At 43.4% G+C, this 14,351-nt stretch overlaps 3 protein-coding genes across 3 annotated transcripts in view; 1 reads left to right on the top strand and 2 right to left on the bottom strand.

The window, feature by feature from the left end:
- Nucleotides 1–914, bottom strand: part of LOC118404635 — a 1,814-nt gene extending 900 nt beyond the window's left edge. The window contains exon 1 of the mRNA XM_035803867.1: nucleotides 766–914. Coding sequence (XP_035659760.1) covers nucleotides 766–868 — 103 coding nt within the window. The 5' untranslated portion in view covers nucleotides 869–914. The remainder of the gene's footprint in view (nucleotides 1–765) is intronic.
- A 4,207-nt stretch (nucleotides 915–5,121) lies between these two features.
- Nucleotides 5,122–11,505, top strand: LOC118404898. Its single transcript, XM_035804280.1, has 2 exons — nucleotides 5,122–7,943; nucleotides 8,613–11,505. Exons 1-2 carry the CDS (start codon nucleotides 5,122–5,124, stop codon nucleotides 11,503–11,505), a joined length of 5,715 nt encoding a protein of 1,904 aa, XP_035660173.1.
- Nucleotides 11,506–13,221: 1,716 nt separating this feature from the next.
- Nucleotides 13,222–14,351, bottom strand: part of LOC118404821 (replication factor C subunit 1-like) — a gene marked incomplete in the record, with an annotated part of 33,779 nt that continues 32,649 nt past the window's right edge. Inside the window, 1 exon segment of the mRNA XM_035804180.1 lies at nucleotides 13,222–14,298. Coding sequence (XP_035660073.1) covers nucleotides 14,231–14,298 — 68 coding nt within the window.

Here is a 14,351-nt window from a genome sequence, read left to right as displayed (position 1 = left end):
ACATGTATGCGTGATATATATATATATATAGAGAGAGAGAGAGAGAGCTTGTTTTCTCCAGTTACCGTAGAGATAATCCTGTACGGTCACTGGCAGTGGTCAGTATAATCAGTTAATTAAAAAATAAACAATTCGTGAGACACGAAGGACGGTGGATGCGCCATCAAAGTGCTTCTCGTCTTCTCTTTGTAAATACGTCCGACCTACTTGTGTTTTAACCCGTATCACTCAGTTTACTTTGGCACGCAAAGGGAACTACATGTTATGTGGATGTATGGTCTTTGTGAGAGTTGCGTTACCTTCGTTGCACGACAGAGTAACGACAAATTGAAGATATTTGTGAGACAATTGTACAGAATTTTTCTATCTTGTTAAGAAAATGTTGCAATGGATCGTATAGTTAGAAAAAAAATTACGATTGTCACACGATAGGCTTACGACAGTTTGAGGACATCTGTGGGACAGTCTTGAATAGCTCGCACAAAAATTAGCGGTCTTGGAAAGGAAAATATTTTCACTGATCCTATATGCATTTGTCATACCAGTTTGTAAGGCAAATTACAGGTGTGCATGTGACAGTTGTAAGAAATGTCTTTCTAAGCTACAAAATTGTACTGTACTTTCTTTAAAAAAAAGACTTGTCGTGTATCCTATCTTGTTGATAGCGTTTCTGTCACAGCGTATCTGAAATTCGTGAGACCAAAAAAATTATAACACGATAAATGTGATTGTCAGTGGTGTATAATGCTGTAACAATATGTGTACCTGACATCAGTCTATTCGTAGCCCCGGCTGTTAGCTGTTGTACCAGGTCCTCTCGGGCCTGTGTGGCAACCAGAAACGTCGCCAACAGAAACACTGTCTTCATGATGCTGTCTGAGAAAGTTTTAAAACAAAATGGAAGTCTGGTATTGTGCATCATTTACAGCGTTTGTGGTAATGAAATAATGAATAAAACACAGAAATAAGCAAACAACTTGTTCCATAACGTCACTTTGTACAATGAATGTTGAATGAATGGATGTTGAGGCCGGTTCTTGTGTTCCATTGTGTGACACACTACAAGGAGTCAAAACCAACAAGTGTTATAGAGAATGGACAAAAAGGACATGTTTCGTCTATAAAAAAATACACGTAATACGAATCTTTTGCTGTGCTGTGCAATGGTACAAGCGGTTGCGGCCTTCAATGTGCAGACGATAGATATCAGGAGTGACTAGTTTTCGTCGCTACGTTACTTGTTATACTTCTTCACAGCTTAGCTCTCAATTTTGAAAATTCCATTTCATCTAAGCATACCGCCACCATGCCATCGCAACTATTCGAGCGAAGTATGCTCCTTTGCTATTATTGCATCCCATTCTATGATACAGCATTTAAAGCAGTCGAACGCGTACCGTCATTCTAATACTCAAAAATACCTGAAATCCGCTGATGAAAGGTGTACTGCTGCTCTCCGCGTCCTTTATGTGAAAGACTCCCGGTTCAGGGGTTGGTTTTGTACAGCTATGCAGGATCGTGTTTACCTTCACGCTAGCTTTAACCGCTGCTGACGTAAAAGGTAGATGCAAGCCCTACCAAACGTGCCTTTAGAGTTTGCGCAAACCTTGTCTTAAGTATGCTGGTGTCAATCAAGTAAAACCTGTACATTAGTGTGCATGTGGAAACGTCATCATTTTATAGCCAGAAGAAATTGACCAATCAGGATCCCGCATTTGATACTGATTCTTAGGTCGCAAGTCATTAGTCAGATAACAACGAAAACTTGGACCGGGACATTATTTGAAACTTCTTCTTCAACTATGCAAGTTGGATCCTAATTTGCATTATTTTTTTTCCAATCATTCTTTATTACTTTTTGCAAAACAAACAACAAAAAGAAAGCATGGCAGCTACAGATACGTTAAACAAAGCACATGTAAAACCACAAAATAAAAGCAAAAACCAGTAACAACAGTTAACGTTAGTCCTAAACCCCTTTGCCCATATTCATTCAACAATATCACTATACATTTGTTTAAGATATGGTGCTGACAGAAAATAAGTTATTTAAGTTTCCCCACTTCCCCCTGTGTTTAAGCAGTTTGCCTTGCCGAATTGCTATGTTTTTTTCTAATTTATAAAAGTATGAAACAAAGGATATGAAAGCAGACAGATTCAAAGAATGCTTACGATTTTTAAAAACAAATATTTTGCCTAAAAGGAGGATAAGATTCGACAGAACCGGGCAACGATCACTAGAAATACCGAACATTATACTGAGAGCATTAATATGCAAATGAGTACCATTTATATTGAAAAACCATTCGTCCACCTGACGCCAAAAATTTGAAGTTACACAACAGTCCCAAAAAAGGTGGACGACTGTTTCTTCTTCCTCGTTACAGAGGTTACATAATGGGGAGTCTATCAAACCCCATAAATATAATATTTTATTGCAAGGTAAAAATTTGAATAATAGTTTATATTGAAATATTCGAGTATATGAATCAATCGAAAGTTTATAAGGTAAACTATATATATTTTGCCATGGTAGTGGGGTGTCAAAATATTCTTCCCATGAAAGTTTAATTCTTTCAGATGAGCCCCATAGACTGGCTTCGTTCATGAAGAATTGATACAGACACTTATTAATATTACAGTTACGAAGCCAGCCTATGTTTCTACATACAGGAAGACAGACACCCAAACTTGGAGAATTCAATTTCAGCTTAGCCTTCAAAAAAGGGGGAATAGCAGACATAAGTTGATTATATTTGAATTCAGGACACACTCTCCAAATTTTGTAACAAAATCAACATATGATAAGAAGTTGTTTTCTGCGTCTAACATGTCGTTTACAAATATGACCCCCCTACTAAGAAATACCTGTGAAAAGAAAGGCTTACCACTGATAGTTATATTTGAATTTAGATGCAGAAGCTGCTGCTTCACCTCAACCGCCTCCTCAGGTGGCCTAAGTTCAACTTGGTACTTCAACCATGCTTGTATAACATGGGTAAAGAATGTACTTAAAGGGGATATTTTACCTAAAAGAGATTCAAAATCCTTTTTGTTAAGTTGCGCAAAGGGAAACAAGTCGGTACGAAAGATGGAATTTGATAAAAGAATTAGCTTAGAGCAAAACCATTCCTTATTTAAATATAGTTTGGGTAGCCAAGAAGCTTTTAAAGTAAAATCTACGGCCCGCAAGTTTCTTAATTTCAGGCCTCCCTGATCAAGAACGGCGTACAAAGTTCTTCTTTTAACCCTCTCAGGTCCATCTCCCCATAGAAATTTAAATATTTTTTTCTCATATCGATCAAAGAAGTCAGAGGGAGGTGTCGGGAGAGAAGTTAATAGAAAAATAAATTGTGGGACGATTAAAGTATTAACCAAGATAATTTTTCCCATAAGGGTTAAGGATTTAGATTTCCATAACATTAGAATCTTGTCTATTTTTTCGAATTTTCTATCAAAATTACTATGAACAATGTCGGACATATGTCTCGGAATATGAATTCCAAGAATGTCAACGGGGCCATCTGTCCAAAGTATTGGGAAAGAACAAGGTAAGTAGAAGTTTGTACCGCTTAAAGATCCAATCCGTAATATTCTACATTTATCAAAATTTGAGCGTAAACCAGATAGAAGGTTAAAAATCTCCAAATCCTTAACCAACGCGTATAGAGAGCCAAGTTCGGGAGCAAGGGGGAGACTTTAGATGTAATTCCAAAAGTGTCTAAACCTTTGATTTCTATATTATTTCTAATTTTACTAGCAAGCAATTCAACTCCTAATATAAAAAGATACGGAGATAAAGGACAACCTTGTCGGACCCCACGGGACAGGTTAAAGGGCTTGGAAATATAACCATAATTAATAATTTTACTAGAGATGTCACTATAAAGAATTTTAATCCATGTTATAAAAGAGTCTCCAAAACCAAAGTATCTAAGCGCTTTAACAATAAATTTTACTCTGATGGTGTCAAAGGCTTTTTCGAAGTCTGCCAGGAAAATTAAACCAGGTAAATTTGCATTATTTATTCCTCATCATTATAATCTCAACCTGAGCTAAAAATAAAAACATTCGTGATATGTAGTGTATAAGCCTTCTCACACTAGTTACCACGCATGCGCGAGTGAAAGGACCTCTGGGTAATATGTACACACACATCTTTTACTACATGGAAACAAATTGGGCGGGATGCGTTCTCCGCCCACAGCTCGGGCGGCCTACGTACGAAAAGAAGCTGATTTCTGCCAAACCCCGAACTTTCGCCAGTAGGGCGTGTCTGGAAAATGTTTATGAAAAGAACAGGCGTACACCGCGTGTTCGCCACATCATCAGTTCAAGAGTCCCGGTCTCACCCGTAGTTTATGTTTGGACTTTGGTGCTACTCGACATTGGGACTTTAGCCTAAAGAGCCACATCTGTGGTAAGGCACAGTGGTAAGGTGAGATAACGCCGCAGCCCCGCCTTCTTTTGCGCCACGCGAATAGCACACTGCCGATTTGGTTCGGAAGGCTATTTTAGTTATTGAATCTGCCATTTTAAGCTTACGAAACTGCATTTTTATGTCATGAAAATGATGAAATTATGATTTTTTTTGGACGGAATGGGTGACATTTTTTTCCGTCCCAACAAGTAAATTTCCGTCCAGGGACGGAGGGACGGGTCCTGGAGACAGCACTGGTAATATGTCAAAGTTGAAGGCCCTCAGATGTCAACAGTCTCGTGTCTACCATTGTTTCGATTTGTGTAACAATGTCCAGAACGTAGTGGCGCCTGGAAAATGGCGGAATGTTGATTTTCTGGCCATGGGGGCCTTCAACTTTGACATATTACCAAGAGTTCTTTTCACCCGCGCATGCATGCTAACTAGTGTGAGAAGGCTTATTTATATCTATGATAAATTAACTGTATATTGATTGAAATAATTTGCAACAAAATGTATGCCTTTAGGACAACCCTTAAGGTCAACAACCTTCAACAGTCCTTTAGGCAAAATGGAAAAACCGGTTGCGTTGCTCAAACCACCTTGGTCTATGTAATTAAAGGTCAAAGGACGAAGACGGTTGTAATCACAGTTGGCCTACGACAAGGTTTCTTTGTCTGTGTTTCATTCACAATAAAATCATGGCGGTGAACCTACAGACGAATTTTGTCATGCTGGTTGGTTACCTGATATTAACTCTTCGGATCACATTGTCTATAACAGATACGTTCCAGGTCTCCGTGCCCGAAAACGTCGCTGTGGGAAATACCATATTCAGTCTACCAAGGAACCACGCTGGTGAAAAAGCGGAACTTCCGTGTGCAGAAATAGACGGGGATCCGTACCACCGCTTCAATGTGACAAAGAACTGCACTATTGTGGTCGCCAACCCTCTGGACTGGTCAGTACAGTCGGCATATCTGCTCAACATTGGTATGGTCTTGTACAACACCAGTGTCGGGGTGCAGTTGTCTGACGTTGTGGGCTATCCTCCTGTGTATAACGAATCGTGTGAAACCACTATTAACCCTAACGTTATATCCGCACTCTTCAGTTTGACGTATGAGGCGGAAGGGGTGACTGCAAACGGTGATGTTTTGTACACAAGGCAAACATGGGCATGGCCTGAGTACTCTCACCACCTGGACGCGCCTTGGAACGCGAACACAAACAACAGCGACTGTACTGCCCGTATGGCTTTTTACACGACTTGGGCTGATGATGTCGTAACGTTGAAAGATATATGGTATAACGGCAGGCGTCAACTGACATGTAGAGCGGGACCTGAACAGCCCTTATTTTTAGTAGGTGAGTTGTTTAATCTAGATCTGGGACGCGAGGACAAATCGAGAATACAGAAACTAAGACAGTTTATTCCTAACTCTGTCGTGGATGACATGAAACACAACTTTATCGTGTTGTTTACGTCCGTTTTTCCTGCGAAAGAAGTGAAGTTATATTCCTGCAAACTTCCGTCATCTCAACGCATTCTTTTAAGGACAACCGTTGACGACCGGACCGTAGAAATAGCGAGCGTTGAATATGTAGATATAGAAATACGTCCTGTAGGCTGCCCTGTTGGAAAATACGGATTCCTCTGTGATAAGAACTGTATCTGTAAGAACGGCGCCCGCTGTCACGGGTTTAACGGTGCCTGCAAATGTCCGCCCGGCTGGACAGGCGTGGCCTGTGACATCCCTCAACAAGACGTCTCGGTTACCACGACACCTAGCGACCCTCGGCATATCTTCCTTTCCAGCAATGTGGCTTTTCACTGCAGGGTGTACAACTTTGATGCCAAAACCATATCTCTGCGCTTTCCAAATGGGTCTGAAAAACGAAGTAATGACGAAAACAACATGACTGTAACTGTCTCCAACATACAGCTAACAGACAGTGGATATTACACCTGCACGGTTTTTGACAAAAAGGGACACAGTGTAAATGCTACAATTGCTGTTGATGTACATTGCCCACTGAACTATAAAGGTGTCGGTTGTGATGAAGTGTGCGATTGCTTGCAAGGTGCCGACTGTGACCGCTGGGCCGGTTGTGTCTGTCCGCCGGGATGGACAGGAACAAACTGTCAGACAAAATGTCCACACGGCACATACGGTAAACACTGTGCAAAGTACTGCAACTGCCACAACGAGGCCACATGCAGTCCTAGCGACGGCAGGTGTAACTGCACTGACGGTTGGTACGGAATGGATTGTCAAAAAACATGCCCAAACCGTCGTTTCGGTCGGAGATGTCAGCAGGTCTGTACTTGTAAGAACAACGCCACATGTGATAACGTGGACGGCAGCTGCGCATGTGTGACGCCATGGACGGGACGGAACTGTGACCAGTTACAGACAAGCAGAGATGAACCGCTGCTCGAAAGTCTGGTCCCACTGGGCTCCTTAGTCGTACTTGTTGCCATAGTGGCAGCAATACTCTACAAAACGGGCATCTTAGCTTGCTCAGCCCCCAACACACGGGAGGAAGACAAGATCCTTTTTGAACTGAGAAAAATGGAGCAAGATCTAGCACAGAGCCTACAGCCGGGCTGGCTGGGACGATGGGAGAAGAAGATCCACCATCTTACTCCTGGTCCCCTGATAGGGGAAGGAATGTTTGGGCAAGTCAGAAGGGCACAGCTGCGCACACCTGAAAGACAACTCGACGTCGCTGCAAAGACAGTTCGCGTGGAGGACTCACAGTCCTACCGTGACTTCTATAGAGAAGCGGCCATACTGGTAGCTGTGCACCAAATGCAAGAACGAGATGGCAATGATCGCAAGTCCAACATCATTCGACTCGTGGGGCTTATCACCAAGTCTGCGGAGAAGTACATTCTTCTAGAGTATGCCCCAAAAGGCGACCTCTTAGGCTTCCTACGGGGTACAAAGAATGAGGAATACGTATTGGAAAATCTTCTTGGATACGCAGTGCACATAGCACGAGCTCTGCAAGAGCTGGAACGCTTGAGAATCGCCCATCGTGACGTGGCCGCTCGCAACGTCCTCATCACAGCCGATGACTTGGCCAAGTTGGCTGACTTCGGACTAGCCAGAGATGTCTACACCACCACTCAGTATGTACGAGCCAACCGTCCAGGCGTTGACGAACTCCTTCCGCTGAAGTGGATGGCGCTGGAGTCCATCGAGACCGGCGAGTACACCTGTGAGAGTGACGTCTGGTCCTTCGGCGTGCTGCTGTGGGAGATCGCCACGCTGGGAAAAGATCCGTGCTACGATGGCAGGACTCAGTTGAGCTTTCTTCAGATGGTGGGGATTTTGAGGCAAGGAATACGAATGAAAAGGCCACCGGGATGTCCAGAGGAGCTGTACCGACTGATGAGGGCGTGTTGGCGCGACGTTCCAGCTACAAGACCGACTCCAGAAGGGATGGAAAAGAGACTGCTGCAACTGAGGCGTACATTGCTTCCTCCAGAGGCCATGCAAATGGAGACTGCATTGTAATCAATTTGACCCTCACAAGTGAATGAAAAGTTTGAAGAAAAAGCAAGAAGTGTAGATAATCCCTTTTCTGTGGCTGTTGGGTAATGGCTAACTATTCAATCTCCCAGAAAATTCCAATAAAAAGATGAATTGTAGTTATGTTAGCGATGTACAATAGCCATTTGTACCGCATGTCCTTAAACCTCAAGAAAACTATCTACATAGGAGGCAAGAAACAAACTACATTGAAAAATACGACACCAAAATACATTAAAAAAAGTGATATGGTAGTACGTATCAGAGTAACTATCATAGATATGTTTATAAACAAATAATTCAATATATACATGTACATATATATACCCAGAGAGAGAGAGAGAAAGAGTAAATTAGAGAAAAATTCTATTGATGACGTGCACCATTTATACCTTAAGTACTATGATCATCTCCAACTAAGAAAATCATTTGTTCCTTCTGGCACGGAGTTATTTTTGTTAAGTATTCCTCGTGTATTCTCATGTCTCAGCTGAATATACAATGTATTGATTGATACAAAAGATGTATGTCTTGAGCACTGCCTTTAATTATAAGGTCAATAACCTTAATCAGTCCTTCAGGCAAAATGGAAAAACCGGTTGCGTTGCTATTATATAAAGGTCAAATGACGAAGACTGTTAACGTTGTAATCACAATCAGCCCATGACAAAGTTTCTTCGTCTGTGTTTTATTCGCGATAAAATCATGAAGGTGAACCTACAGACAAAGTTTATCATGTTGGTTGGTTACCTGATATTACTCCTTCAGACCACAGTGTCTGTTACAGATAAGTTCCAGGTCTACGTACCCGAAAACGTCGTTGTTGGAGAGACCATATTCAGCCTACCAGGGACCCGGGCTGGTGGAAAAGCGGAACTTCCGTGTGCAGAAATGGACGGGGATCCATACCACCGCTTTAATGTGACGAAAAACTGCACCATTCTGGTCGCCAACCCTCTGGAATGGTCAGTACAGTCGGTGTATCTACTCAAAATTGGTTGGGGATTATACAACATCAGTGTCGGGGTGCAGTTGTCTGACGTTGTGGGCTATCCTACAGTGTATAACGAATCGTGTGAAACCGGTATCAGTACGAACGTTAGCGTTATCTCTTCACTTTTTAGCTTTACGTTAAGGGCAGAAGGGTTGACAGCAAACGGCGATGTTATGTACATGAGAAGACCATGGCCAAATGGTCGTGACTCCCGCTCGCTAAGGCGTGCTCCGTGGAACACGAACACAAACAACGGTGACTGTACTTTCCGTGTAGCTTTTTACGCGGCTTATGTTGATGATCTCGTAGCGTTAACAGATATGTGGGATAACAAAATACGTCAAGTGACATGTAGAGCAGGACCTGAACAGCCCATCTTTTTAGTAGTTGAGTTGTTTAATCTGGGTCTAGGAAAGGATGACAAATCGAGAATACAGAAATTAAGAAGGTTTGTTCCTAACTCTGTCGTGGACGACGAGAAGTATAACTTAATCGTGTTGTTCACGTCCGTTTTTCCTATGAAAGAAGTAAAGTTATTTTCCTGCAAAATTCCGTCATCTCAACGCATTCTTTCAAGGACAAGCATTGACGGCCGGACCGTAGAAATAGCGAACATTGAATATGTAGATATAGAAATACGTCCTGTAGGCTGCCCTGTTGGAAAATACGGCTTCCTCTGTGATAAGAACTGTATCTGTAAGAACGGCGCCCGCTGCCACGGGTTTAACGGTGCCTGCAAATGTCCGCCCGGCTGGAAAGGCGTGGCCTGTGACATCCCCAAACAGGACGTCTTGGTAACCACGACACCTAGCGATCCTCGACATATCTTCTTTTCCAGCAATGTGGCTTTTCACTGCAGGGTGTACAACCTTGATGCCAAAACCATATCTCTGCGCTTTCCAAATGGGTCTGAAAAACGAGGTAATGACGAAAACAACATGACTGTAACTGTCTCCAACATACAGCTAACAGACAGTGGATATTACACTTGCACGGTTTTCGACACAGACGGACACTGTCTAAATGCGACAGTTGTTGTTGATGTACATTGCCCACTGAACTATAAAGGTATCGGTTGTGAGGAAGTGTGCGATTGCTTGCAAGGTGCCAGCTGTGACCGCTGGGCTGGATGTGTCTGTCCGCCGGGATGGACAGGAACAAACTGTCAGACAAAATGTCCACACGGCACATACGGTAAACGCTGTGCAAAGTACTGCAACTGCCACAACGAGGCCACATGCAGTCCTAGCGACGGCAGGTGTAACTGCACTGACGGTTGGTACGGAACGGATTGTCAAAAAACATGCCCAAACCGTCGTTTCGGTCGGAGATGTCAGCAGGTCTGTACTTGTAAGAACAACGCCACATGTAACAACGTGGACGGCAGCTGCGCATGTGTGACGCCATGGACGGGACGGAACTGTGACCAGTTATTACAGACAAGCAGAGACGAACCGCTGCTCGAAAGTCTGGTCCCACTGGGCTCCTTAGTCGTACTTGTTGCCATAGTGATGGCCATACTCTTCAAAACAGGGATTCTGGCTTGCTCAGCCCCCGACACGCGCGAGGAGGACATGATACTTTTTGAACTGAGAAAAATGGAGCAGGACCTAGCACAGAGCCTACAGCCGGGCTGGCTGGGACGATGGGAGAAGAAGATCCACCATCTTACTCCTGGTCCCCTGATAGGGGAAGGAATGTTTGGGCTGGTCAGAAGGGCACAACTGCGCACACGTAAAAGACAACTCGACGTTGCTGCAAAGACAGTTCGCGTGGAGGACTCACAGTCCTACCGTGACTTCTATAGAGAAGCGGCCATACTGGTAGCTGTGCACCAAATGCAAGAACGAGATGGCAATGAGCGCAAGTCCAACATCATTCGACTCGTGGGGCTCATCACCAAGTCTGCGGAGAAGTACATTCTTCTAGAGTATGCTCCAAAAGGCGATTTCTTAGGCTTCCTACGGGGTATAAAGAATGAGGAATACGCATTGGAAAATCTTCTTGGCTACGCAGTGCACATAGCACGAGCTCTGCAAGAGCTGGAACGCTTGAGAATCGCCCATCGTGACGTGGCCGCTCGCAACGTCCTCATCACAGCCGATGATGTGGCCAAGTTGGCTGACTTCGGACTAGCCAGAGATGTCTACGCCACCACTCAGTATGTACGAGCCAACCGTTCAGGCGTCGACGAACTCCTTCCGCTGAAGTGGATGGCACTGGAGTCCATCGAGACCGGCGAGTACACCTGTGAGAGTGACGTCTGGTCCTTCGGCGTGCTGCTGTGGGAGATCGCCACGCTGGGAAAAGATCCGTGCTACGATGGCAGGACTCAGCTGAGCTTTCTTCAGATGGTAGGGATTCTGAGGCAAGGAATACGGATGAAGAGGCCACCGGGATGTCCAGAGGACCTGTATCGATTGATGAGGGCGTGTTGGCGCGACGTTCCAGCTACAAGACCGACTCCAGAAGGGTTAGAAAAGAGATTGATGCAACTGAGACGTACATTTCTTCCTCCAGAAGCCATTCAAATGGAGACTGCATTGTAATAATTGTACCATTCACTTGTAAATGCGCCCTTGAAAGTTAAAGACACCAAAGCTAATTTAACCAGTACCAGCGATATGCATTCACCATTTGTACCGCATTTCCGCCTCAAGAGAATTATGTACATACAGGACAAGAAACAAACTGAGACTCTTACATTTCTCATAGGAAGTAATTCTGTTCGTGTCTAATATTCTATAGCTTACTGTGTCCAAAGTGACAAATACCAATTGCCAGACACCTTCGACCGGTTGCTAAAACCGCCCAGGTCGTATGTGATTTAAGCCTTATGGTCGGTCATTTCAAGAGTAGGATCAGAAGCCTCATGCAAGTTCATTTCAGAGTATCCATCAGATGACGTCATGAATCCCCCCCAAACGGCTCTGTCGCGCATGACAGAAAATAGGTCTCCGTCTTGGAGACAACATCCTCCTCGATCAACCTCCTAAGGGTCAGGGATGTTCTCGACCGCGTCTTCTCTTGCCGTTAGTCTCCAAGCAGACCCTACGGTGCCTTAGAGATAGTATCAAAGGTTAAGCTGGCAAAGAAGTATAGCCGGCACCGGTGCCCGTTTGACTACCATGGCCGGCTATCTCCCTTTGGCCGGCTATACTCCATTGCCAGCTTTGATACTATCTCTAAGGCACCGTAGGGTCTGTTTGGAGACTAGCTTGCCGTCGGGCCGCAGAGAGGAATCCTTGAAAGGCGGCCATCTCATCGTACGCATCACATGACCGGCAAGAGGCCGTTGTCGGTCTCAGATGACTCTCCCTCTATCTGGTAAACCGTGACAGGCCATTTCTCATGCTAAAGCTTTTTGGTAAGCGCTTTATTTGGTCTACGGGAATAGGGTATCAAATTCTCTATAATGTCAATTACCACCATATTAGCATTAATTCGAATGACGTTCAGTTCTTTTTTTGTTGAAACACTTGCATGTTGGTCTCCAAGACAGGGACCCCATGTCCGTCATGCACGATGGAGTCATCTTGAAGGACTCTATAGTGTCACCAGATGTATGATTGAACTGAACTGAACTTGCATCAAAGAACAGTAGATTCAAAGCGTAACCAGAGAGGAGAGGAAGGTAACGTATAAAGACTGAACCGTGCAAAACTACCACCAAAAAAATCAAGGCCATAGCAGGACAAAAGATACAAAAAGTTGCAAGTTCTGCTGCAGTACCAAACAAAGTCAACAGAGAGCCAATATCAACCTTGTCCTAGTTTGACTTCCCAAGACCAATCCACATATCAAGTATCATCACAATCCATCCAGAGATTCTGAAATGTGGGGAGACAGACATAATCTCCAAGCAATGCCATAATATAATAGTACCAAACTGGCCAAGGAGTGTAGTTAGCCAATAGGTGTCCATTTGACCCGGTAGCAAAACACACTCCTAAGCCAGCTTCACTCCTCTGCCAGCTTTTGATACTATCTTATCGGTGCACACACCAATTTGACAAAAATGTGATGAAAGTATCTCGAGGGTCTGGGTTTGAGTTGAAATTTCTCGTAATCTGCTGCAAAGTGGCATTTAATACTGGCATGGCTAAGTAAGAATTGATGTGTTTTGGGTGAAATTTGAGACCCCAAATAAACTGGGGTGTGCACCGTTATGCTACCAAAGGATCTGCTTGGAGATTAGACAGACACACACACAAAGCAAATACAATACCTCCATTTTCATGGAAGTAATAAAATGTACATTTGGACCCATTATATAGGATTTTATTGCAAGTATGAGGAGGTCTGGAGGACAGTTGAAGGAAGTAGAAACTGTACAATAGTTCCTTGGTAGTACTGAGACAGAACATTGAAATGAACCATAATGATTGTAACAATTGCAAAGACTACTCATTTTTTTGTTATGCAGATATAAAGCACCTGCTGATACTTTATACATGCATTCATACTGCTGAGCAATAACATACCTGAAATTTCACTATACACCTTTCTCACGCGGCAGCCATGATAGATCGAAGACGAGGTCAATGAGGCAAACAGACAAAACTTATTTCTGAAATAAGCTCCCATTTAGTTTCCCCCCAAACCACACAAATTTTCACAATATAAGATCAAATGATAAATATTATAACTAGTGCTATGCACCGAAAGATGTAGCACTTTAGAGTAGCGAAGACTGATCCCATCGTCCCTAAGAGATGCAAAATAAAAACATAATAATGCAAATATTTGACGGACATGCAGCCATTCTCTTATTGGTCGTTTTCCTAATTGCCAGGCCATCATTAGTTGAACTGCTAATTATGATGGACAGTCTTTTGTTTGCCTCATTGAACTCGTTTTAGATCTATCACGGCCGCCGCGTGAGAAAGGTGTATTGACTTGTACAGTACACAGTATAGCATGACGTACAGTGTATGTGTGTTGTGTTATTGTCCATTGTGTAGTATCATGTAACTCTGTAATCACAAGATGACTTTTCAAAACATTGTACATTTAGGTCAAGGCTCAACTAGTTGGTATCTGATAGAATGCTTTTCTCTGATATATCCACTCTCTGGTTAGATATATTTGAGGACAGGTCATAATAAACCTTTTACACTACAGATGAAGAAACTTCCTTCTGTAATGCAGCTGCAGGTTACTGCTGAACACTTAGGGCATGGGTTACCAGCCACAAAGAGCTATTCTGCCTTGACGAAGGTTAGCTTTACTCTAATGCTGTCTATAGTTTGTACTTGCTGTACATTATGAGACTCAAGAGGACTTCTTCCCCCTCCCCTTGCCTCGCCCCTTCCCCTTCTCACTGTCACTTTTCCCCTTGGCTGCAGTTGGCTTCTTCATCTAACAATAGAGAGATAATTGAAATAATTAGTGC

This window comes from Branchiostoma floridae, chromosome 17 (assembly GCF_000003815.2).
Source record: "Branchiostoma floridae strain S238N-H82 chromosome 17, Bfl_VNyyK, whole genome shotgun sequence".
NCBI lineage: Eukaryota > Metazoa > Chordata > Leptocardii > Amphioxiformes > Branchiostomatidae > Branchiostoma > Branchiostoma floridae.
This window is presented reverse-complemented; position numbering and strand designations above follow the sequence as displayed.